The sequence below is a fragment of the Poeciliopsis prolifica genome, unplaced genomic scaffold (assembly GCF_027474105.1).
Source record: "Poeciliopsis prolifica strain line A6 unplaced genomic scaffold, Auburn_PproV2 SCAFFOLD071, whole genome shotgun sequence".
Lineage (NCBI taxonomy): Eukaryota > Metazoa > Chordata > Actinopteri > Cyprinodontiformes > Poeciliidae > Poeciliopsis > Poeciliopsis prolifica.
The window spans coordinates 2,024,757-2,049,909 of NW_026562446.1; the positions used below are offsets into that span (position 1 = coordinate 2,024,757).

The 25,153-nt window shown below is 43.0% G+C and overlaps 3 protein-coding genes across 3 annotated transcripts; 2 read left to right on the forward strand and 1 right to left on the reverse strand.

The window, feature by feature from the left end:
• The first annotated feature begins 223 nt into the window (after positions 1–223).
• On the forward strand, positions 224–3,440 carry LOC129352010 (E3 ubiquitin-protein ligase RNF180-like). Its single transcript, XM_055020834.1, has 7 exons — positions 224–271; positions 356–401; positions 497–993; positions 1,531–1,686; positions 1,900–2,131; positions 2,224–2,349; positions 3,158–3,440. Exons 1-7 carry the CDS (start codon positions 224–226, stop codon positions 3,331–3,333), a joined length of 1,281 nt encoding a protein of 426 aa, XP_054876809.1. The 3' UTR covers positions 3,334–3,440.
• A 717-nt stretch (positions 3,441–4,157) lies between these two features.
• On the forward strand, positions 4,158–16,985 carry LOC129352015 (complement component C6-like). The gene is given in 24 exon segments (XM_055020838.1): positions 4,158–4,570; positions 4,638–4,810; positions 5,341–5,495; positions 6,212–6,350; positions 10,717–10,854; positions 10,938–11,094; positions 11,238–11,382; positions 11,456–11,597; positions 11,948–12,086; positions 12,193–12,387; positions 12,491–12,734; positions 13,643–13,765; positions 13,858–14,024; positions 14,390–14,498; positions 14,501–14,614; positions 14,776–14,944; positions 15,027–15,138; positions 15,320–15,435; positions 15,437–15,450; positions 15,640–15,705; positions 15,708–15,833; positions 15,950–16,037; positions 16,275–16,519; positions 16,611–16,985. Coding segments are annotated over 24 exon segments (3,390 nt in total). The 5' UTR covers positions 4,158–4,438; the 3' UTR covers positions 16,793–16,985.
• Positions 16,986–17,885: 900 nt separating this feature from the next.
• LOC129352012 (complement component C7-like) lies at positions 17,886–24,576 on the reverse strand (the record flags this gene model as incomplete). The annotated part of the gene is given in 18 exon segments (XM_055020835.1): positions 17,886–17,981; positions 18,088–18,259; positions 18,336–18,432; positions 18,723–18,902; positions 19,472–19,604; positions 20,144–20,231; positions 20,318–20,441; positions 20,444–20,488; positions 21,036–21,052; positions 21,054–21,262; positions 21,871–22,037; positions 22,113–22,226; positions 23,050–23,293; positions 23,391–23,519; positions 23,837–23,869; positions 23,872–23,977; positions 24,045–24,186; positions 24,435–24,576. Coding segments are annotated over 18 exon segments (2,238 nt in total), but the record flags the coding sequence as incomplete, so codon positions are not given.
• Positions 24,577–25,153: the final 577 nt, after the last annotated feature.

The window sequence follows — 25,153 nt, forward strand, 5'->3', positions numbered from 1 at the left end:
AAAACCACTTCCTGTTGTTGTCTTCTTTGTGGTTTCTTCCAGTAGTAACACCCGGCTGTTGATCGTGTGACTCATGTTTCAGTACAGCTTTACAAAATACATTTATAAAACCACCTCATCCCAGTGTAAATTTATTTGAGTTGTTCCAGTTTGTGTCTCTCTGAGGTCCAGTTTGTGTCTCCAGGCAGCAGACTCCTCTCCGGCCACCTGCTGCATTTGGCACATGGATGTTGATCATCTACCAGAGTGGATCTGGACCTCGGTTCAGCAGGTCGGTTTCTCCTCTTCCTGTTTGTTTTTATCATAATTTAATGTGATTTCTGGTTCTTTTCCTCTTTGGTTTGGGTCACTGCAGCCTGAAGTGACCCAAACCTGCCCGTGTGGTTCAGACGGTCGTCCAGGTCCTGAGGCAGAAACATGAGTTTTGTGTTGCTTCAGGCCAGCTGTGATCAGAACCGTTTCTAGAGTTTTCCAGAACCTGCCGTCTCGTCCTCAGGCCATCTGGACGTCCGGGAAGCTGAACTGCTTCCACTGTGGGGCTCGGCTGGGCGGCTTCAGCTTCCTGAACCGGTACCGCGCCCCTGCGGCCGCGACGCCACCGTCCACTTCAGCCGCAGCCGCGTGGATCTGGACCAGAAGCCCCGCCTCCTCATCGTCCCGCCGCACAGGCCGGGCCGTGGGTCGGCGCAGGCCCAGCAGGAGGAGCCGGTCTGTGCTCCGGACCCGGTCTGTGCTCCGGACCCGGTCTGTGCCGGCGGGACCCCACAGCACGGTGCCGCCGGAGACATGGACGCGCCGCAGCTGGACCCGTCTGTCCGGAGAACAACAGAACTTAAGGCTGAAGCGGATCATGAGGTTTGGAGCGACGCCGTCCCCTGGGAGTCTGGCGCTCCAGCAGGATTAGCATCGTTAGCATCGCCGTCTGCAGCGCCGCAGGAATCAGATGAAGATTGTTTCACCTCTGAGGGAGAAGCAGAGCAGCAGGAGGAAGTGGTACGTTTACCTTTCTGACTGGATCAGGAGTCAGATAGGAAACGTTTTAACGTCGAATGTTTTTATTTACATCTGGAAAATTCACAACGCAGGACGGAAAAACTATTATTGTTTTACTTTCCAGTAGAATCTGTTGCCAAACTGAAACCTGGAGACGAAGCTGCAAAGTTAAAAACAGCATAAAGAAAATAAACAGAAGAATAACTCAGGATTCAACTCCAGAAATTACAATTCAAAGTGTTTTACTGAAAGTTTCACCAGTTCACCAAATTTCTGAAACGTTCGACTCTTAAAACTCAGAAATGTCCAAGTTTTTTCTAGTAAATTTCTGAGATTTTTTTACTTTTGGAGCTCAGAAATTTCTGTCAGTGGATTTTCTGTGTTGTTTCATAAGCAGGAAGCAACACAGAGACGCAGGTTCCTCGATTTTCTTTACAAAATGAAACCAGGAACAAACTAAACGGGTCAGAACCAAAACCAGGGGAGACTTTGGTTGAGCTGCTGGTTCTGACCCGGTTCTGGTTTTCTCCTGGCCAGGTGTCGTCCGCTCAGGGCCCCGGGGTTCTGAGCTCCTTGGCCCGGACCAGACTGAGCAAAACGGACCAGAACCGACTGAAGAGTCGGAGGAGGAAGCAGAGGAGGAGAGAGAGATGGCTGCAGAGTCAGCTGCAGGAGGAAGAGGAGGACGAGCCGGTGAGGAAGAACAGACTGGATTATAATATTTCACCAGACCAATAAAAATCTGTTTTAATTCAGAAATAATAAAAACTGTTTAACTTCTGATTAATGTTTATAATTTAATGTTCGTTTTAATCTGATTTGCTGAGATGAATGTAGAGAATTGATGAGTAAAGAAAGTTTGGAGTCAGTTTCTACCCTCCTCCTCTGTGTGACCTCTGACCTCAGGCCCAGTCGTCCCCAGCCTGTCCTCCGGCCTGTCCTCCGGCCTGTGAGGACGCGGACCGGGACGGTCTGACCTGCGCCGTGTGTCTGGACGTGTTCTTCCGGCCTCGCAGCTGCCTGCCCTGCGCTCACGTGTTCTGTGAGCCGTGTCTCCGGCGCCTGGCCCGGAACCGCGCCGCCCACACGCCGTGCCCGCTCTGCCGCCGCCTCATCTGCAACACCGGCTTCCACAGAGGTCGGCCTGCTCCCGGGTCACGACCTGAGATCAATCCGCTCCGGTGTCTGACTCTGCTCCGGTGTCTGACTCTGCTCCTCTTCCTCCCTCAGAGCTGGACCACCGGGCCAGGACTCTGTTCCCCAAGGTCTGGGCCACACGCAGGCAGAACTTCCAGAACTCGCTGAGCGCTCGCTGGCCGCTGCCCAGCTCCCGGGAGCAAACACGCTTCGTATGCTGTCAGGACATTTTCACTTTTACACTTTTAAAGGGAAGCTACCATGTAAAATTTATATTTAGCATCTTTTTGTATTTTTATTTGAGTCCAGATGCTTAAAAACCCACTGAGCCTTGACTGGGTCAATAATCAGTAACTTATTTTAGTTTTTTCTGTTCCCATAAAAATGTGTATTTTTCCAATAAATTGGCTCTGAATGACTGGGCCCCATGTTGGATCAATTTGTGGGGAAAATATAAAATTAAAGCCACAGGAGTCAGAATCTCTTCTTCTGGCCGAGTGAGGAGATTTTATCAGATCATCTGCAAACAACACAAGAAAAACACAAAATGTCTAAATTCTGATATTTTCAAACATTCTGACTCTGATTTGTCCAAAACATAAATATTAACGCCATCAAACACCAGGCCTGTGAGGTGAAACAAAATGGCCTCCATTTAAACTCAATACATGAGGCTTTGCTGCCCCTGGTGGCTCAGGTGCATCATTACACTTCACACCTGTCTTCCCTGAAGACGCCCCACATTAAAAGTATTTATCTTTACTGCTTACAATAACATGATTATGAGACAGTGATTATTTGTGTGTTTAGTTTATTTCTGCGCAGGTAAAACCATCATTTTAATTTTAAAATATTATTTTCTGTATCTGGTTATAATGATACAGCTGAATAGAAAAGAGTCATAAACTGAGTGTTAGTATTTAGAGCAACTAAAATATTAATCATTTGAATAAAAACTCTCTGTTTTTGTGGTTCTCGTATTCTGGGATGTGTGGTGACCTCTGACCTCTGCTCTGTTGTGCTCCAGGTCATGGGCGAAGCGCGGAGGCCGCGTGGCGACGCTGGCGTCTAACTCCACGACCCTTTGACCCGGGCGTGCCGGGCCTTCCTCAGCTGCCCTTCGCCACGCTCATCATCCTCTTCATCGTGTCCTTCGCGCTGCTCCTCTACCTCGCCGGCTTCTTCTTCACATTATTCTCATGAGTTTCTGCACATGGTCTCGTTTTAATCCGATGAACTTCAGAGACTCTTTAAATCCTGCAGAACCTCAGAAACGGTTCCAACTGCTTGCCAAATAAATTTCTTGACTTTTCAAGGACTGAGACGTTAAAGGTGTCGATGGTTTCTGAGCCTTTTGTTATGCTGAGTCATTGTTCCTGACCATGACTCAGACAATAAATCCAACCACAACAGACACGTTAGCTTAGCGCTAGCAGGAGAAACGCTGCGTCCTTTTACCAAAGAGAAAAAATCTTACACTACTCCATTTTTATTTAGGTTTCATGAAGAAGGAAGTTGCCTCAGTGTCGTTTCCTTCAGTGGTTCTTGGTGCAGCGCCCCCACAGGCCAGGAGGGGAACAGGCTGCTCAACGGGTTGAGTTGGTTTGAAGTCTAAATTTAGTTGGTAGACTAAATATTTACCTTGCTAACTAAATATGTGGCTTAAAACTTAATTTACTTTCTACCTAAAAAGCTGAATATTTAAATGTATTTAAATGTTTAACCTGTTAAGAGTTTAGACTAAACATTTAACTAAAAAAATCAACTTTAAATGAAATATTTAGTTTGAATATATATTACTGGTAACTAAATATTTGGCTTGCTAATTAGATATTTAGTTTGAAACTGAAGAATGAATTAATTACTTGGTGAAAATAAGACAAACTTGTTTTGTATTATTGACGGGCTGCAGTCTGAAACTAAACCCGTCATCATTTAAATGAACCCAGTTTGATGCGGTTAAACCCGGTGGGTTTTTCCTCTCGTCCTCAAACAGTTAATCTGGTGACGACTGGTTTTGCTGTTGCTCCTGCACAGTGAGGCAGGGCGGAAGCCCAGCAGCGCCCCCTCCTGTCGGCCTTCACAGGCGGCTGAAGGTGACTCCATCTCGGCTGGGATGCGGACGCGGCTGCTGCGGCTCCCATCGGCCGGACTCCAGCTCCTGTTTCCCCGGGAAACCAGCGCTTACAGCCGGGGAAGGGAGGCCCAGCGAGCCGACTGAGCCGACACCTTCTGCCGGATCTTTTCTGGGTATTTTTTATTTCGGGGTGCCTCTGTCTGGGCGGGCTCCGGCGCAGGGGGTGCATGCATGTGTTCCGCACCGTACGGGCGGAAAAAGCGCCCAAGATCCGCAGGGAGCATCTTCCCCAGCAGCAAGGGGGCGCAGGCGGATCCGGAGCGGCGGGAGAGCGCGGAGGCGGCGGTGGACGGCAGCAGGATGGTGGGTAGAGACACATGACATGGATCCAACCCGGACCGGTGCTGACTGCCCTCCTGTCCTGTTGCAGACGGTGCAGGAGTTCAACACGCTGGTGGCTCTGTACCGGGAGCAGGTCATCTCTGTCGGGGAGATCTCGGTGGACTGTCCGGCTCTGCGGGCTCAGATGCACCAGACCCGGTCCAAAGGATGCTGCATGGCCCGGGCCGCGCACCAGGACCTGGCCGTCATCTCTGGATCCGGGTAAACACGAACCGCAGCAGCTTGGATCAGTATGGATCAGCATGTTACTGATTTGTTACCGTTGCAGCAACACATTGTCCTGGACGATACATTGTTCCTGTAATTATTGCGATAAAGTATCAGATGTTGTTTTGAAATAATCTTCAAGACTAAATGAGAATCAGAGTGAAAATGATTTATTATCTGTCATTTTGTTTTTCCTTCTACATGCACAAGTCAAAATATAAGGAAAAAATACAGAATAAAACAAGATGAACAAAAATAAATAATTAAATTCCAGTGAAGGTAGAATAACTTTGTCCATAAAACCTTATTAAAAACAAAGCAGCAGAATATTTTATGTATCATCATCGAATAAAAGAAAACAAACAAAGTATTAGATTAGAAAATTATACCACAAACTGATAGAGTATGTAACAATTTCAGTTCCACAGTTTTTGGGTTTTTTCATCCCTTTTTCCCGGACGCATTAGTGAGTCTAAATCTGGATCTCCGTCTGTGAATCTCCTCATTCATCTTTCCTGCTGCAGGCCGGAGGACGGACAGATCCATCCTGAAATCTGCCGGCTCTTCATCCAGCTGCAGTGCTGCCTGGAGATGTTCATCACCGAGATGCTCAAGTCCATGTGCCTGCTGGGGGTTCTGCAGCTGCACAGGAGAGGTACCAACACGCCAACAGAAACCCGTTTTATTACTGATCTCCACCTCTACATGGTTTCATAACCAGACTCAGTTAGAAAACATAATAAACATTAGTTTAAATATAAAGTTATGTGAAAATTTTGGCATTTTAAAGACTAATTTAAAAAAAAAATAGTTTCCTTTAATAAAAAAACTTATAAACTTGAATTTTTGGTTAAAACATGTTTGTTTTTCATTCAGTGAAAATCAAACATTCAGAATTTTTACTCAAGTAAGAGCAGAAATATTTCACAATAAAATTACTCTAGTAGAAGTAAAAAGTACAGCGTAGTAAAAATACTCCTAAAAGTATATATATTTTTAAAAAGTTACTAAGTCAATGTAACTAGTTACTACTCAACTCTATTCAAAACGGTACATCATCCTAAACAGGATATGAATTTATGTGAAGCTAAGTGCGCTAAACATTTTCAAAATGAGCAAATATGCTAATACGCTAAAAGGAACAATTAGCTCTATTATTAGCATCGGAATTAAGCAAAATATTAGCAACTAAAATGTTCATCAAACATGGTTGAGATCTTTCTCTGACCACCAGATGGCAGCAGAGAGTTGATTGAATTATTAAGATATTTTTTCCAAGGAAATCTTTGTTTGGTCTGAATAAAACTGGAGATTTAAGTGAAACTCTGATCCTCCTGGAGGCAGTGAGCAGGTGTGGGTTGTTGTCACTCTATTCGTGGGTTTTCCTCCCCGCAGGAACCGAATCGGAACCCAGAGTCGACTTCCGGATGGACGAGAGCTCGGACGTTCCCATCCTGGAGGAACGCTCGTCGTCTCCCATCGATTACCCTCAGGAGACGTGGCTGGTGGGGACGGACATCGACAACATAGAGAGGTGCTGCTCTGTTCTTCTTCTGTTTTCTGTTCCGCCATGTGACTCAACCCGACGTGTTTCTGTTGGCAGAGACATGAAAGAGATGAGAAACTTACTCAGCAAACTCAGGGAGACGATGCCGCTGCCACTGAAAAATCAAGGTACATCCAATGTAGGATCAATGAAAATACTGCTTGGAATAACAAGTTATGATATCATGGATTTAATATATTTAGTTTCTGGACTCAGTGATCTTGATGAGGCGGACATTTTGATGGTGGAAATGTTTCTGTCCCAAAGACAAAACTCCTAAACTAACCAGTTATAGAACTCCTGACTTGACAAGCATTAGCTTTTATTAAATACCAGGTTGTTGTAACACTTTAGCATTAGCATTTGTTATGTTGCTGTAGTGCTTTAGCATTAGCTTTTACTAAGTACTATGCTAATGTAGCGCTTTGCCATTAGCTTCTGCTAAATACCGTGTTGCTAAAGCACTTTATATTAGCTCCCATTTGTTGTACTGCCTTAGCTTTAGTGAAACTACCATTGTGGGTTTGTACTGTAGGGCTAGCGCAGCTACCCTTTTAGCTAGCAGTGCCCTCCACTGCCTACTTCATCCTGTCAGACAGATTCAGTTCAGCTGATTGTCTGATTCTGCAGACCTGACAGTAATCGGACCTGAAGCTGTAAAAACCGAACCGAACCCCAACCCTAAAACCAGAAACATTTAGCTATGAGCTCAGATGAAGTGTTCTGCTCATCATGTGAATTCTGGATGTTCTGACCCGTTCCAGACGACAGCAGCTTGTTGAACCTGACTCCCCAACCGCTGGTCCGGCAGAGGAAGAGGCGCTTCCCCGGACTCTGCTGCGTGGTGTCGGGCTGACGGTCCACAGCAACCTTTACTCCAGCTCTCACTCACTTCATTTCTTCAAACTAAAATTGTAATCTTGGGTTTCCTCAAGAGCTCCAGAATGTTTAAACTTGGTGTTTTATTAGAAGCGGGTCTTTGAGACGTCAGATTTGTCGGGTTTCGGACCCTGAAGCGTGTAAATGTCCAGGCTATGCAGCTGCTTCGCTGTGCTTCTCTCACGGCTCCACATCGTCTCCAAGTCTCATTCGTCTTCTGATCTGTGTGACGTGACAAAGCAAGTCCTCCATGTTGCGCCGCGTTCATGTACAGAGAGAAGAGAGGAAAAGAAGAAAAGCTGCTTCTGAATCTTAATCATCTGCGTTTTTAAAGCATATTTTTATCGCTTCGATGTCGTCGGTGATAAACTTTACCTGTGTGACGGGAAAATCTGCTTTTTCTGCCTGAACCAGCCGGTGCAGAAACTGAAACATGCATGAAATGTCATAAAAGTGTTAAGAAGTATCTGACGCTAACGGTGCCTTGGAGGTGGAATCACATCGCTCACCCTAAACCACCGTGGAGAAGATCAGGATTTCACAGCCGTGAAAAGGAAGGAAAATAACATCTGTACAGTTAGCTTTGTAATTTGATAAACTCCAGTCCGTTTCACTAGAAATCTGGTGCATTAATGCATATGTGAATGCCAACTGGACTGGAGACCGCTCCAAAAGCAGGAAGTGGACTGCAGTGCAGGGCATTCTGGGTAAATGCAACCAAAACAAATATGCTAGGTAGTGCTAGCGGGAAGGATGACCCGAGAAATCCTCCAACTGCTAAAATCTGACGCTGATCCATTTTTAATTTAGATTTCACGGAGATGGGAGTTGCACTCAGTGTTTTCCTTCAGTGGTTTTTAGTGCAGCGCCCCCACAGGTGAGGAGGGGAACAGGTTGCAGAAACGGCTTGGAGATAACAGCAGCAGCTGAAAATGCAACAAATGTTGCAGTTTTGCTCCCAAATCGAACTGAGTTTACGGTTCGATCTGGTGTGAAAAGATCTGGCCTGCACGTCTTGACGGGTTCGTTCTTCTTCGCTTTTCATTTTCCTTCCTCTTAATCATGTCTGACCTCTGCTGTTCAGGTCAGTCACATAAAATCCTAATAAAAACAGCAGTTTGCAGTTGTAGTGTTCAAAGGACTTAAAGATCTCCAGCGCTCCTAGTCCATTGTCAGATCTCTAATATCTGGTCGAGTTTTAGCAAGTTGGATGTTTAAACTGGCGGCGCGTTCCTCACCATGTGGGCGGAGCTCTGGCCTGATGACATCATCTGTTTCTGCCAAATCTCTCGCCATATTTGTTCTGAGTCTAGTTGAAGTCGTATTGCAAACAGATGACTAGCGAACCGAAGCGCTCCGATTTATGGCACTGATGTTTTCTTCTTCTGTTTAATTTTCAAATTGGTGATTTTATTTCCTTCAGTCGTTTTTCCTTAAACAAAAAAATGAATGGGACATTAAGTGTGTTCAACAATATGGCACCAATTTAGCCATAAATTTAGTTTATTTTTTTTTTTATTTTATTTACAAAAATAAAAAAAAAATCAAAAAGTATTTTATAGTTTTTTCCCAAAAGAAAAAACATTTGTTTTTTGGGGGAACCGCAAAAAAAGTTTCAAATTGAAAAAAAATCTATGAAATTGAAAAGATTTCTGAAACTAGAAAATAAACCTCGAGCCTGAAATGTATTTTTGAACTTTTTTAGTTCTAAGACTTATTTTCAGTTTCAAATCTTTGTCTAATAGTTTAATTTTTTTCGTTTGAACAAACTTTATGGCCCCAATGTAGCTCCATACAGAAGAATGCTTTTATTGTTCCGTTTTCGCATTACTTTGATAAAGCACCACTTTTAAAATGAAAACAGAAATAATCTCCTGATTTTGCAACTGAATGTAACGTGACCTGTAAATGATTGTGTTTTGTTTTCTGTGTCGCTGTGCTGATGTTTTAACTAGGCCGTCTTGTTTTGGCATGTGTGTGACTCAGATTAGGCCTCTGTGTTGATGTCTCCTGCAGAGTAGAAGGAAAATGCTGAACTTGATGTACAGCTTAGGACATTTTATAACAAAATAAAGTTTTATATAAGAATTTAGATCATTTTGTTGTTTTTCTATCAGTTCAATGGATCATAGTCATCAGAAAGTAGCATTAGCACTTGCTAAATACTAAAATCACGAATTAAATTCAGAAATATTTTAAGTTGTAAACCAATATAAATGTTTCCTCAGAGCAGTTCTGAATAAGTAAAGTATAACTTTATATTTAAAGCATATTTAAAATTAGTTCAACCTACAAATGAAATTTCTGGCGCCATGTTTGATTCCTAACAGGAAGTGGTGGTTGTTTTGAAGCAATCTGATTGGCTGACAGGTTGTAGCTCTGTGCTTCACTGCCCCCTATTGGTTTGGCAGAATTAAAACAACAATCAGTGATGGATTTGTGAGTTTATGTGAAGGAAAAACTCCTGTGTATATTAGTTTTTACAGCAATGTCGCTTTGGTTTACATAAAACCAACATATCAGGAAACTTTAGATGTTTCTTGTTATTGGTTGCTACACAAACAGTATTTTAGTTTCATGTTGTGTTCAGTTTGAATAAAAATCTGGCCTGTTTTCCTTCCATCACCTGGTTTTGTTTTGCTGAAATGAACTGGGCTCAGATTTTCTTCATACCAAAACAAAGCATCGATTGTGCAAAGCTGCTGATTGTGAAAATGTTTGGAAAACTTAAGAAAGTCATAAATGAGCAGAAACATTCCCCGCAGTGAACATCTGGTTTGCATCGAGCAGCCTGGAAATTCCTGAGCTGCTTCGCTTCCCGGAACAACCAGAACCAGGAACCTGATTTGTTTTCAGACACCGATTGGTCAACATGAACTCATAAACAAGTGGATCCCAGAGGATCGCTGGGGTTTATAACCACGCAGACAGGAAGCTCAGCCTCAGATCAGCCTGCAGTTCTGCTTTTATTACCAACCGATTCAAATTTCTGCAGGAACCTGATTGAAATCCCTCCTGCAGACGACAGCAGTTCTTCTGGTGAGGTATGGTTTCATCTCTTTTTTAAAAATTTTATTCAGGCTGGAGCAAAACCTGCTGCAAAAAAATGTCTAGATATTTAATTCAGGAGGAAAATGCAATAAATTTACAGGAAATCTACAGATGCATTTAAAGCAATTTCTCAAAATGAAGAGAATCAGAGCCACTGAAACACAATCCGACTTCTGCAACAAAAATAAATAAATTCTGAAAAACAAAATCTGAATTTTCAGAAAAAAGTCAGAATTTTGTCAAAAAAGTTGAAAATTTTGGATTAGTTATTTTAGTTTCTCCTCTAGAAACTAAATGAGTCATACTGGGTTATTTTACTAAATAGTAAATAGTAAATTTTTGAAAAAACCTCAAAAACTGAAATTGTTACGTACTTATTTTCCTTCTGGGTGGAGACAATTTTCAGGTTGTATCCATCCCGCAGCATGATGCTGCCACTGCCGCTGCTGCTGCTCCTCGGCTTCATGTCCGGCAGCCTGGCCTGTCACTGTGACCGGTACCCCTGGACCCCCTGGTCCGCCTGCACCAGAACCTGCAACTACGGCACTCAGACCAGAAGCAGGTAAGAAAAAAACAGGAGTTGAACGTCACAAGGTTGTTGCGAAAGCAAACCCAGAGCTGAGCCTTTCCGTCCCTGATCTTCAGGAACGTTCAGTACGATGAGTATTACTGGAAGAACAGCTGCCAGCAGATGTGTGCCAGCAGTGACACCAGAGGTTGCAACCAGCAGGCCTGTCCGATCAGCTGCGTCCTGTCCGAGTTCAGCCAATGGTCCGACTGTTCGCCCTGCGCCAGGAAGCAGGCAGGAAACGTCACACCGACACACTGCTGCACCGACACACAGCTGCACCGACACACTGTTCCCTTTACATTTACATGACAAGCTACAGTATTTGAAAATAATTTATTAAACCCAGCTCAGGTTTCTGCTGTGCTCTGCTTCAGTTTCGGACCCGGTCTGTGGTGAGACCTTCCCAGTTCGGTGGGTCTGAATGCAGTGTGGAGCTGACAGAGGAAAGGACCTGCTTCCCCTCCACAGAGTGTCTCTTACCGCCTGTGGACTGCGGAGGCGACTTCAAGTGTGACAATGGTGACTTCACCTGGAATTATGAAGCTCCTGAACTTCAGCTGTGAGAAATAATTAATAACCTTTTATGCTGCAGGGCGCTGCATCAACTCAACGCTGACATGCAACAGACAGAACGACTGTGGAGATAACTCAGATGAGAGGGACTGCAGAGCCTTCACAGTCGTCTGTCCTCTGAAGAAGGATCCCGCCCCAGGGGTTGATCTGGCTGGAAACGGGTAAACTGTCTGATTCTCACCCCAAACTGCCCCTGAGGCATTTATAGAGGTGTGCTTTCATTATCAGTAGTGGGCTCTACTAAACGCACTAATAGCAAAACTAATGTTTCATTTAGCGCTTTAGCATTTTGCTAACCTTAAAGTCGTTTAGTGCACTGAGCTTTCCCTGGATAAATCTCTTCAGCTAAACTTTAAAGCTCTAATTCTCTTGGTTATTTTGGCGTTTCAGTCCTCCAAGTGTCTTCTGTGCTACTTTACAGAGCGATGACATGCCCAAAGCAGTGGAAAATTAAAAAGTTTCTGATATTTAGCAAAGTATTTCCTCCTTCTGGTTCTGGCTTTGCGTCTAGTTTTGATTTTCTGGCGGCGGAGCCGAGGGGAGGAGTTCTGGACAACATGTTTATGGGAGGAAGCTGCATCGTCAGGCGGCCGCCAAGCACTTTACTCTACCATCGCGTGCCATACAACTTTAAGACCTTTGACATTAAGGTAGCCATTGATCATCTGCCAAACCAAACAAGTGATGCTTTATGGAAATGTTCTTCTCCATTGCTTCTCTTTTTAATTATTTCCTAACTGAGTTGTGGATGTTTAGGTTGGGGTGTTGGAAGACTTCAGCACCGACCCGCAGCCGGTGGTTTCTGAGCCGGTTGTGATAAAGACATCGGGTCAGAGTGAACAAAACACGAGAGATCAAGACAACTTTCACTTTTTGTTCTTTTATGGGCACAGTTCTTCCAGCTCCAGTCTGACCGCGAGTAAGGAAGCATTTGAGGCTTCAAAGAAAAAGGTGATTTAAATGGTAGATCGACCCACTGCTAACACAAGAGCAAAATGTCTCACTCAATGTTTTATAAAGCACTAAAATCAGCCTCTATCCCACCATTTTCTAGGACTCCAAGTTTTTCCGAGTGCAGCAACTTCTACCGATTTCAAACTTTGCAGTGAAGGATCCACAGGATCTTGTGCTTTCGCTGCCATTCCTCAAGTTCCTTCACACTCTGCCACTCGATTACAACTACGCCCTCTACAGGGAAATCTTCAAGCACTTTGGCACGCACTACTACAGCGCTGGAAAACTGGGAGGCCACTATGATGTGCTCTACCAGTACAGCCGGGAGGAGATGAAAAGCTCAGGTTAAACATCACACCCAGCATTTAGAATAGAACCACAGCATAAACCAGAGGAACGTCTCCAACGTGGAAATGATCGGATAAGTTCACCTTGTGTCCACCCGGGTTATTATCTAGATCCAGAAGACAAAGGTTGATCTCCTCCCTTTGTCTTCTAGAGATTTGTTAACAGAGGTCAAAATGGCTGCTCAGGAAAACCTAGGAAATACTTCTAGCTCACTCTGGAAGGGGCGTTTTTTCAGGCCACAAGGGAAATATCTTCACAATCATCTGCCAATAAAGGCCATGGACGGTACCAATAGAACCTCACCATCATCATCCTCTCCAAGAGAGAAGGTCAGACATCTCTCTGCCCAGCAGAACCGTCCTGCTCATTCTGATGGACCCCAAGCCCTTCCTGTAGCCCCTGTGGGTCTGTCCCGGGTCTCCTCTTAGAGGGACACGTCCCAGAGACATCACAATCAGATTCCTCACCCCATCAACTGCCCTGTCACAAAGATGGAAGCTCATTCCCCATATCTATAGCCAGGATCTCATTCTAATGGTCCGAGTCTTTGTCTGAAAGTCTTGGATGAGAGTCACCGTGTACACAGATCAGTAAATCGAGTGTTTCACTTTTCAGTCCAACACATTGGGATTCCCCCGGAGGAGATGACCCGAGTGACTGAGGACTGGGACGTTTGGGCCCTACTGTATCTGTTGCTTTGGAAACCAATGGATGGATGTTGTACCCAAGGCTTTCTTAAAAGCCTTGGCTTAAGATTTCATATTAGTCATCAAAGTTCCTGTATCCTTTAACAAGAAGAGACAGACACTGCCTCATGTGACCTCGCTGGATAACATCTTTCCAATGAACCAACAGAATTAAGTGGATTCAAACTCAGCTTTCATCTGTACCGTTTGTGTGGCAGGTGAAACAGAAGAGACCGTCAATGGTTGCCTGAACCGAGATGTCTCCTGGACTGTAATCCTCTACTCTGAATCCAGCAGCGTACAGAGATGCACCAACAACCGCATGACTGAGAAATACCAAGGTCACTTCTGAAGTGTAGCAGAGGAAGACTTTCTCTATTTCTATGCTTTGGTTTGTGTCTTTGCTAATTTTCTCCTCTTTTCTCTTGTCCAGGCTCTTTCATCCAGGCCTCTGAGAAATCCTTCTCCCTGGTGAAAGGTGGTAGAGCCAGGGAAGCTGGAGCTCTGGCCTGGGAAAGGCAAGGTGCTGCTCCGGACAAGACATCCTACAAGAACTGGGCCAAGTCTGTGATTGACAGCCCGGTGTTGGTGGACTACAAGGTCAGCATAGAAACATCCCAGTCATCATTGATGCTTATGGGTTCAGTGATGAACACTGAGCTGTCATCTGCTTAGTAGAGAAGATAATAGCCAACAAAGGGTTTGTTGTACTCGAGGTTGGTAGCCCAATTCCCAAAAAAGTCATTCTGAAGGTAGTTTGCCTATTTTCACTGGGTACTCCAGCTCTTGCATCCACATTGATATGGTCTATTTACTTTTAGCTTTGCAACAAATCACTCATAGCTGGTCATCTCTGTATCTGCTAGCTTAACATTTTCACAAACGTTTCCACCCAATTCACCAAACTGACATCCCTCTGCCTTCGCTCAGTAACGATATTAAAGACTCCATGCGTGTTTGTTCAGTTGCGTCCAATCATAGATCTAGTTCGGGGAATTCCCTGTGCTGTCACCAAGAGGCGACACCTGAGGAAGGCTCTGCTGCAGTACCTGGAGGAGTTTGATACCTGTAAGTGCGCCCGTGTCCCAACAACGCCAAGCCAGTTCTGTCTGGGACCCAGTGCAAGTGTGTTTGCCAGACAGGAACTTTCGGTACCAACTGTGAGATACGGGCGCCTGACTACACTTCAGGTACCCAACATTTTGAGTACCAAGCTCATTCAGTTAGATCCTGTGTGTTTCATTGTTATTCTAAATATTGGCTACTGTTCGATAGGCCTGTTAGCTTGAAATGCTAAAAAGGAACAAAAATGTGGTCTTGTTTCTACTGGAGCATTGCTTGTTTTCCACAGAGGCAGTGGATGGTTACTGGAGCTGCTGGGGGCCGTGGAGCAGCTGCAGCGCCTCCATGAGGAGACACCGAACCAGGAAGTGTGACAACCCTGCTCCCCTCGGAGGCGGCCAATCCTGCAGCGGTCCAAACAAACAAGAGGAACCGTGTCCTCTGTCTCTGTTTGAAAAGTAGGACTCAAGTGAAATGAGCCATTTCAACCAGCATGTTTGGGTTTTATAGAGTTGCTTGTTGTTTGGGTTTCCTGTGCAGAAAAGAGTCATGTGACAACGATGATGAGTTCACAGTGGGATGGAGGGATGAGCTGCCGCCAGGGGTGCAGGGATGTTTGAGGCCGCAGAGACCAAACCACAGCTTCCTCAGGGTAGAAGCAACTTCAATGGGCAATTTAACATGTTGTAAAAGCCAATAGGCTTTTACATGTTAAAGCCATTCTAGGCAGAAAAATAAATAAATCTGAAAATTTGAGGTTAATCTTCTAAATGTACTAGAAAAAAGTTAGGAAATTTCTGAGTTTAAAACTTTTTTTGGCTTTGTTCTTGTAGAAATCTAAGCAGTATTACAGCTTTGGTGAGGATGAGGAGTTCCAGTGCTTCACTGGATTTGAACTGGAAGGATTCCAGTTCATTAACTGTCAACCAGATGGAACCTGGAGTCAACCAAGGAAGATGCATCAGTAAGTTTGTTTTTATACCACAATGTTAGGGAAAAAGTCAATGTAGAGAAATCAGACCGTCACAAACTTTTACTGCTAAATCCAGACATTATTTAGCAGTAACGATCCAAAGATCATAAATGATCAAATCCATTGGAAGTCTTTGAGATGTTTCTCCACAGGAAGTTCCTGAAACCTTCTTGTCTTTAGGGAGGCTCTGCGTTGCTCCAGAGTTCCCAGACAACATGGAGCTGTTTCCCTCCAAAGCCACGTTCAGGTGGGCGAATTGATTGGATTCAACTGCAAGGAGTCGGGCCTGATGCCGATGCCAAGAGGCCTCTACAGGTGCAGCAGCAAACTGACCTGGGAGCCTCCGCTGCCTGCAGACCTCCGCTGCACAGATGGTGGGTTGGAAACTCTGAAGAGCCTCTTGAAATTTGACAAACTTCTGTAATAAAGACGTCTTGTTTGCTGGCTGTAAAGCCATTCGTGAAATGAATTTCTCTTGTTGTGTGCTTAGAGGAGCCATTTGTTCCTGATGGTCAGTGTGGTCCAGGACAGAAGCGACAGAGATCTGGCTGTGTCTGCATTGAACGGGAAAGCTGTCTGTAGGGCATTTTCACATCTTAACCTGCTGCGTTCTCATCATTTTAAGGCCTCTTGGGCTCATTGTTTTACCGTTTTCAGTTAAATTCAGTGTTTGACACTGCTGACTAAAAACGTAGCTAGGCTAATCCTGAAGCATGTTAGCATGTTAGCGTAAGTGTGTCCACCACTGGATAAATCTGCTAAGTATTCATAAGTTGATAAACAGCCTTGCTGGAAGGAGAATGAAGTTTCTTCAGTTCACAGTCGGCGAGTCTCTGCGTCCTGAACGTAAACCTGGATGTCGCCGTGTCGATGTCGCTCTGCTCCTTCCACGCCGGCCGTTGCCACGGCGACCCACTCTTCTTCATCAGTGACGGCGTGTGCGACTCGGTCGAGCCAACCAAACTGGAGTGGGCCAGGTTCAGGGCCAAGATGTCGCCCAGGAGTTCGTTGCACGTCCCGTGCGACATGGACACCTGCTACGACTGGGAGACCTGCTCCGGTGAGTTCGTGTGGCGACTCGTGTACTGGGAAGTCTGGGAAGTCTGGGAAGTGAGCAAACATCATGTCTGATGCTTATTTATGGGTTCCAGCGTCTAAGAAGTGCCAGTGCAAAGCTGCTCTGGACTGCCCCAGAACCTCAGACCAGATGTTCTGCGTGAAGCTGAAGCCGATGCAGATGACCCGAAGCATGAGTCTTTGCACTTTGGCGGCTATCACCTGCAGCGGCAGGGAGCATGACATTCTGAACGAGGGCGTTTGTCAGAGCAGATGATGGAGTGAACCTCCCTGCAGCTACAATGGTGATTAGAAATGGAATAGCAGCTTTTTGAAGCTAGCTAATGCTAACCATGAATGGTCCAATTGTCTGTATGTTATGGATCCAGTCAGTGGATGGATGTTATCCTGGCTGGCATTTAAAGTTCTATTTTACTTTGTAATGCAATAAAACTTTATATTTAACACAATGTGGACATTTGGTTTTTTGACAAAGTGGATTCACACCAGTTTCTAGAAACTCTGGTTCCTTTGTGCAGGTGTGAATGCTAGTCGAACTCTGGTTTACCTGCAAACTGAGGTCTGGGTCTGTGTAAAGTTCAACTTCCCTAACATGAATGCCAAGCAGACCAGCAGGAAGTGGACTCCAGCGCAGGGAATTCTGGGTAAATACAAACAAAACAACCACGTTAGCCTAGCGCTAGCTGGAGAAATGACTCCTGGTTTTTAGCCAAAGCCAAAAAAAAAAAAATCCCACACAAAAACTTTATCACTCTCCATATTTGTTTACATTTTGTCTCATTTAGCGATGTTTGTGAGGTTTATATCAAAATTGTGACTTCCTGCTGAGCTTCTATGTTGTTCTTTATCACATCAACAGGTTTCCATAATCTTTGAACCATAATTGTAAAATATAAGTTGAAATGACTAATTGAAATGTTATTTGCATTGTTCATTTTTCTGATTGGTTTCCAGTCAAGTTTATCTAGCTATTTCATGCTAGCCTTGCTAAGCTAGCTCTGGCATGAGCTAGCATAGTTTAAATGGACCATAGAAACCATTCTGTTGCTGTTAACGGTAATAAACTGGATGAATGAATATAAAATAAATCAAGGGAATTGTTGATGACAAAAGCTTTATTCATTTTACAACAAAAAACAATCCAGCCATCCAACACGTTTGGACGGTTGTACAAAAACAAAAACATTATCAATTTATTTGGAACCTTCTGTCTATTTACATTCAGCTGCTACCACGATAAGATATTTACAGACTTAAATGAAGAAAAGTGTCGTTTACGGCGGACATGGCTCCAGACTGATCAGACGGATCGTTCGCCCGCGCATCTCCTGGATCCCGCCTCGCCTCCGTCATGTTCGCAGCGCCGCCATCATCACCGGAAGAGGCGCACAGGGGGGCGGAGCCTGCAGGGCACGCGACGGACTCAGTGCATTTCCGCTGGGATTCTACGATTGAAAAGGAAATCATAGTCAACACATTTGGATGGAAAATAATAAAGAAAAACTCTTGAGGTGTTTTTATTGATCAGGACGTTCAGTTTCACCTCGGCACGTCGTCTGGTTTGCAGTCGCTGCAGGAAGTGAACGTTTCCTCTTCCGGTTTGCTGCAGTCCTTATCGGCCGCCAGCGTAAAGCTGCGCCCCACACAGCGCAGCGCCCCCAGCTGGCAGACGCCCAACCAGAGACTCCTGGGCCCGACCCGGGAGCAGAACTCCACCGACGACCTGAAGCGAGAACATGTCAGAACCAAACGGCTGACTGGGTTTGGGTTTGGTTTTTGTTCTGGAGGATGAGACTAACTGGCACTCAGATGGCATTTTACAGACACAGCCGGTTTTCCTGATCTTCTCCCAGGGTTTACAGTTCAGACCAGCAGGTGGCGCCGGAGAGGTGAGGACTGCGGAGGAACAGGAAGGCAAATTTAATGAGAATGACTGAATCTAATGGGATTTATTCTCATTTATATGATAGACCAACACTAAGTGCAACACACAGCTTATAGCTATATTTATTATATTAAAAGAAGGTTTAAATTTCTGCCAAAAACTCTCATATGTTACTATTTATCTATAAAATTTTCATTTGGCCCATAATAGACAAAACCTTTAGAATTTGAATCACTTTGTGTCCAAATAAACCAGCTTTAAATTCATCTGTTTTAAAGCTAAACTGCTTCTGAAGATTCACCTGTTTGACACTGAACATCATCAGGAGACGGCGACCACTGCAGACTGGAGCTGCACCTGACCTCTGACCCCTGACCAACCAGCTGACACGACAGGGACACGGTGTCTCCGATCTGGTAGACATTTTTATTGGGCGTGACTTCAACTAGACCGCTGATTTCAGGAAACCCACACGTGGAACCTGGAAGAAATTTATTTATTTCTACTTTTACATCACATTTAGTGATTCCTGAGAAGTGGGACGAAATGGGTTTAAATTTTTCCAAAAAATTTTATTACTTCTCAAGCTTATGTATTCAAATATGACAAATAATATGTTGGAAATGTAGCCATAATATATTATCTTAGTATTCCTTTAATTGATTTAAATTACTACAATGTATTGAGTTCTGCTCCAGGACAAGCGATTTTACACCATCCACCTTCTACAGTGTTTAAAATAAAAAATATTCAGCAAACACCAGGAAAACACATGGTCAGATTACTGATAATTTGTGTGTATTTTATTAAAATTTGTGCTTTATCCATATGACCTGTTGTGTCCATCTTCTCAAGAATCACTGATTTATAAATAAATATGAAAAAATAAAATGTAATAAGTGTTGAAACTGTAATAACTAAAATATTCACAATAAGCATGGAACAAATCCTGAACATTTCTAAAAAATTTCCTCATTTTCATCTACTTGACAATGAAAGCTTCACTAATAAACTTTATGGCGTTTAAAGTTTCTTTAGTTTAATACTTACTTTTACAAACCATTGCTCCTGAGCTCCATTGTTGGTTTTCACCACATGTGGCTGCAGCGTTTCCAACCAGATAAAAATCCTCAATGCAGGAATACTGCACTCTGGTTCCCACTGGGTAAAAGTCCTTAAGATCCTATTTAAACAAGAAGAATTCAGAAACTATCAGAGTATGAACAAATGATTTTTAATAAGACCTTCATGTTACCAGAAAAGTGTTGCAACTATTCCCTGTTGACAGTGGTGTTCCTCAAGGCCCCTTACTCAGCCCCTTACTCTTCTAATTAGTCATGGTTGATTTTAAAAAGCTTGATATCACAATTTATCGTCCTGATGACCATATTTCACATCAATTTAAATCAATCTAATTGTCTGGTCAGATTTGTTGTTCATGCCCTGAAATGACCAAAAATATAAAAAAAAATATCTACAATTCTCTTTATATTCATTAATTTTGTAAGTCCAATAGTTTTTTTTCTATGGTACAAAAATAAAATCTTTGTCTTATCAAATAAGAATTTACAACAGAGTATTAAAGCCATGCTATGAAAAAAAACAATTAAAATGTAATTATGAAAATAAAATCTAAATAATACAAGAATAAAGTCATGTGACTTTGACTTTACTCTTGTAATAATCATAAGATCAAAACAGGACTTCAGGTTAAAAATTCACCTCAACGAATCCGTTCTTCAGGACTGGAGGAGGTCCACACATTTTCGGTGGCGTTATAGAAAGCCCAAAGCATTGAGGCTCCATCGTCCTGAGGGCAAAAAGGAATGAAAATCCAATAATGACTGGTAGCACAATTCAAAGCTATTAAAGTTTAATCATAACCAGAAAACATACTGTAAATATTGTATATCTGGCTCTTCACAGGGTTTTTGTTCGCTTTGCTCCCCGATGCAGTTCCGGCCCCCTCCTCTAGGGGCAGGGTTGTTGCAGCTTCTGGTTCTTGACCTTTGACCTCTAGACAGGATCCCCAGGAGGACCAGCAGCTCCAGCTGCCATGGATCACTCCTGGGAAACAGACCCAGTGATCACGTTCATTTCCTGTTCTCCACTGGAACTTTGTTAAACTTTACATTTGAGCATAAAAACATGAGCTTTTTTTTTTTTTTCCATTTTGGTGCTCAGAAATTTCCTTTGTCATTTTTTATTTTTTAATTTTCTCTGACTAATCTAAAACTTTCCCGTTTTTGTAGCATATTTATAACTTTTTGAACACAGAAATTTCCCAATTTTTACAGAAAATGTTTTGACCTAAGCTACAAGCTTGTTTTCTCTAGATTTTTTTTCCAGATCAATATAAAAATGTATCTTTTTTCTAGAATTTTATTGACTTTGGCAGCTCAAAAACTTCTTTGGTTTTTCTCTAGAAAATTTCTGACAATGATTAAAAAATTTTTTTTGTTTTTTTGGCAGAAACTTATTCTCCTTATGACCTAATTTTGATAAACGATAATCTGATTGGCCGCTGTGCTTGGAGCGACCAATCAGATGTCGAGGTTAGCCGAAACCCCGCCTCCCGGGCTCCTCATTGGCCGCGCCGCTGCCTGTTGTTTACCGGGCTGTTCCCCGGTCGGCTCCCTTCTCGCAGGCCGGGCCTGATGTTCCGGGTCTGCAGACGCAGCGGCACTCGGTGCCGGTCAGCAGCGGCTGGCCGTTATTCTGGCACGGCCTGCAGCGGCAGGGATGCTCCTCGGACAGGAACTCCTCCATCGCCCGCCTCAGGTGAAGCTTTTTCAGCCCGGCGCAGTCCACCTCCTTCACCAGCTCATACAGAGGGCGAAGCTGCAAGAGATTAGCTCACCGTGTTGATAATCAATGGGAATTAATACCGGTTGCTATTATTTAGGGGAGAAATCGGATCATTTTGTTGGTGGGCTGGTAACATCCTAAGTTAGCGCTAGCGAGCTAGGATTAGCACATGCTAATTAAACTTGCTAGCCTGAACAATGTTGTTATTTTTGTTCATTTCTTAACTATGTTTTCTGGTTATCAACAATAAAATTTTAAGAGCCGATGAACACTAAAATGTATTTGTTTAAATCTGTTGTGATTCATAAAGCTTTATGCTGAAACGAAAGTTAAGACAAACGTGCTAGCATAAATTGTGTGTTAGCATAGCATCTGACTTTTTGTTGCTACGTCGTGGCTTTTTGTTATTTTATTGGTGCTTTTGGGTTTTGTTGACTCTTCTGGGCCACCGTATCAAACAAAATATTTATACATTTCCTTTGGGGTGATAAACAGTGAAGGGATGGTTCAGCAAAACAACATTTCCTGAATGTGGTCTAAAACTGTACTAATCCTATTTCCTGGCAGATTATTGAATAATCCTAGCGCTACAGTACTCCATATTTAATATTTTTAATACATGCGGGCTTGTGTCTTTTTACCTTCTGGTTTATGACATTAGGGAAATCTTTGACAGATGAGGCCCAGTTACTGTAGATTTCTCCGTTGGCTTCGGGTTTCTGTAGATCCAGAACAGATAGAGCGCCTATGAACTGCGGATCTCCCCCAATCACGTTCACCTTAATGGGCATCTTGTTTGAATGGCTTCCTGCAGATAGTGGGAATAATTCAGCTCAGACAGAACTGTGGATGAAATATTTGGGTTTGTGTGACTTTAACTCACCAGCTTTGGATTCCAGATGTTTCTGCAATGTTTCGCAGGTGATTTTGGTTTTCTTGAAGAACAGGAAGCGCTTCACTTTTCTCCAACATCTTTGATATTCAATGTCTGTCACACCTTTAAAAAAAAGGACAGAAATATGATGTACATTTCATCAATACTCTTTGTTGAGTGGGATATTTTACCCACTGTGAGTAACTGCAATGAAAGAAGAACAAACTTTTTCTAACCAAAAAAATTCATCATAGACGCACACCTGCAGTTTTTGTTAACATTTAATAAATTTTATACTGAAATAAACTGATTTGCAAAAATATTTCTTTTGTCTAATTTTGTAGTTATTTATTAGTTATTTTCATTTTGGTTACTAGAATATCAAAACATAACTTTCTATTTTTGTCCATCTGATTATGCAAATTTCAAATATTAAATGAGAAGTTTTGATCAGTAACCAGTACATTCGTAGGCTTTTTACTGAATACTATTTCATTATTCGGTAAAAAGGCTAATACCATATGTCAAAGTATTTGGGTAAAATACCAAAGTATATTTAGTGTCCTATCAAAGTATTTTACCAAAGTTTGGTAAAATACTTAAGATATCAAAGTATTTTGCCAAAAATACTTTGGTATTTGGTAGTATCCTTGAATACTTGAATAAAAATATGTTGATTGGACTTTTGTCTCCTGGAACGAGACAATACATTGATGGTTGGTTTGAAAGTCTGTCTTTAGTGATAGCCTTTTCAAATATATTATGGTCTATGATTAAGCCACAGTCAAATCATTGTTGTGATTTATTGGACTGTACCACTGATTGGTGACCTTAATCCCTTTGGAGTGTTTGAGTTTTGAACAGTGGGTTAAAACGCCCTGGCATTGTCCATGTTCTCCTTTTAGATTTGTTATCCTGTAGCAATATTCACTCATTACATCCTTACTGTGGGATGTGTGGGCCTGAAAGTCAAACTCCAACAAGCCTTGGTATTCGCCACCAAGTGACCCCTCAGACATGTAGTGTGTGCCGTAGGTCTGTAGCAGTTGGCGGTAGGCGGAGTAGTCGTAGGTCAGGGGCAGCGAAGACAAGGCCTTCCAGAAATCTGCAGAGAGAGTCAGATACTGGGGTGCAGAGTTCTGAAACTGGGCCAACTCCACTCTGTTCTTCAGGATTAGAAGTCGGTAAGCCTGAAACACACCAGGAAACATCGGGAAGGGATTCTGTAGGACACACAAACCCAAAGATTCAAGGGTTCACCATGCATCAGGTATGGCCATCAGTCACCTTATTGTCTGTGACTTCTTTGTGGAACGTCCGACGGTCATGTCCGACCCAGGCGTTGGACTGGATGTGCTGAGCGTAGGACCAGGCGCTCTCATAGGACTCGTCACTTTCCTCGTTGTCTACATGGACCTGCAACACAAACGGATATTCTCAACTCCATTAACGATGTTTTGATAGTCCAGCAGACGAAGATTGATTAGGAACCAAAACTCCAACATTTGTTACATTTTCGGTTCGCCGTTCATATTCACATACGGACCTCACCGGAGTTCACTTCAACCAAACCGAGACAGAGTTGACCCTTTTGGTTCGATTACATATTCTCATCTCCCCAAACCAACTGGATTTTCTCGGCACACAGATTGGATGTAACCTGTTGGCTGTGCTGTTTCCAGTTTGGACCAGATCAAGCTGTTCAACTCCCACCAGTTTTTTCAGTTACTCACCTCAAAGTTGAACCTGAGGATGTTCTGTGGCAGAGCCTGTACATCACTTTGTGGCTCCCGCTGAAAACCTTCCGGCACTGTCCTCCGAAACTCAACGTGTTGATCACACCGGCTTTCAGCTTCCCCGTCAGAACGTCGAATCTGAGAAAGAAATGCTTTCAGTGACCTAACCTGTGGCCACATTATTCAGAAACATCGAGGTTCCCACCCTTTGCCTGTGAGGTCGGCGTTCGGTGGCGTTTTCATAAGATCACATGAGTATTGGCTGTTGTCTTGGCAGCTTCGCTCGTCCAGACCGTCCTCACAGTCCTGGTCTCCGTTGCAAACCAGAGATTGGCTGATACACTGGCCTGCATCAGAACACCAACTGCACATTATTCTCTAGGCTTATTTCATTGTTTCTTTTTTTGTTTTAGCAAATTCTTAGTTTTTTTCCACTTTTTATCAGCTAAATATTGTTTAGTTTTGATTACTTACGGTTTTAATTTAATCCTTAAAAAAATGTATTTTCAGTTACAGTTTTTGTTATTTTGTTGGTTTTAGTTACTATAAAAATTTGGTCGATACGTTAGGTTATTGACTTTGGATCTTGGCGTACCAGAGGCGCAGCGGAACCTGCTGCCACACCCTGTTTCCAGGGGACACGTCTTCTGTGGGACGCATGTCTGCGTTTCTGCGGCTCCTCCTGAACATGGCGCCCCTCCAAACTGAGCGAACACCTCCACACGACGCGTCCGCACCTGGAAAACAGAGGAAAGATGTTAAATACAGAGAATTGAAACTAAAGGAGACATATTTTACTTACTGAAGAGGTTTCTGAAAACTTAAAGTTTAAAGTTTGGACTGAATTCGTTAATTTAAGATTATACCAGTTTAATTAGACTTTTTAAAAATTATGACAGGAAAAAATGTGTGTATATCACAAAGTATTCAATACTCAGACTGACAGCATCTATCCAAGCTTTGACGGACCCACATTGACTTTTAATGAAAACATTGTTATATAGTTTTCAATAAATCTTATTTTTATTTCTCACAATTAACAAAAAAACTTGTATCAATTTCAGTGGATACATTTAAAAATTCACAAAGAGGACTTCTTCTTTTATTGATAATGAAAGTCATAATAATTGACACTCCTCTTTCCAATCAAAGACTATTTTACTCATTTAATGAAAGTATTGTAACTTAGTTATTATTAGTATTTTTCTTTAATCTTTTCTCTCTCTTACTTTTGAATTGATTATTTTTCCCGTGTGATGAAAGTGTGGTCGCCCTGTTGACTGATACATGTTCATTACTTTATTTTATTCTTGG

Bases quoted from the DNA above. Each gene is read 5' to 3' on its own strand.
- LOC129352010 (XM_055020834.1), top strand. From the start codon at position 224: ATGGATGTTGATCATCTACCAGAGTGGATCTGGACCTCGGTTCAGCAG. The intron at 1,687-1,899 runs GTGAGGAAGAAC...CTCTGACCTCAG, and splicing joins AGGAAGAGGAGGACGAGCCG to GCCCAGTCGTCCCCAGCCTG. The intron at 2,350-3,157 runs GTCAGGACATTT...GTTGTGCTCCAG, and splicing joins GCAAACACGCTTCGTATGCT to GTCATGGGCGAAGCGCGGAG.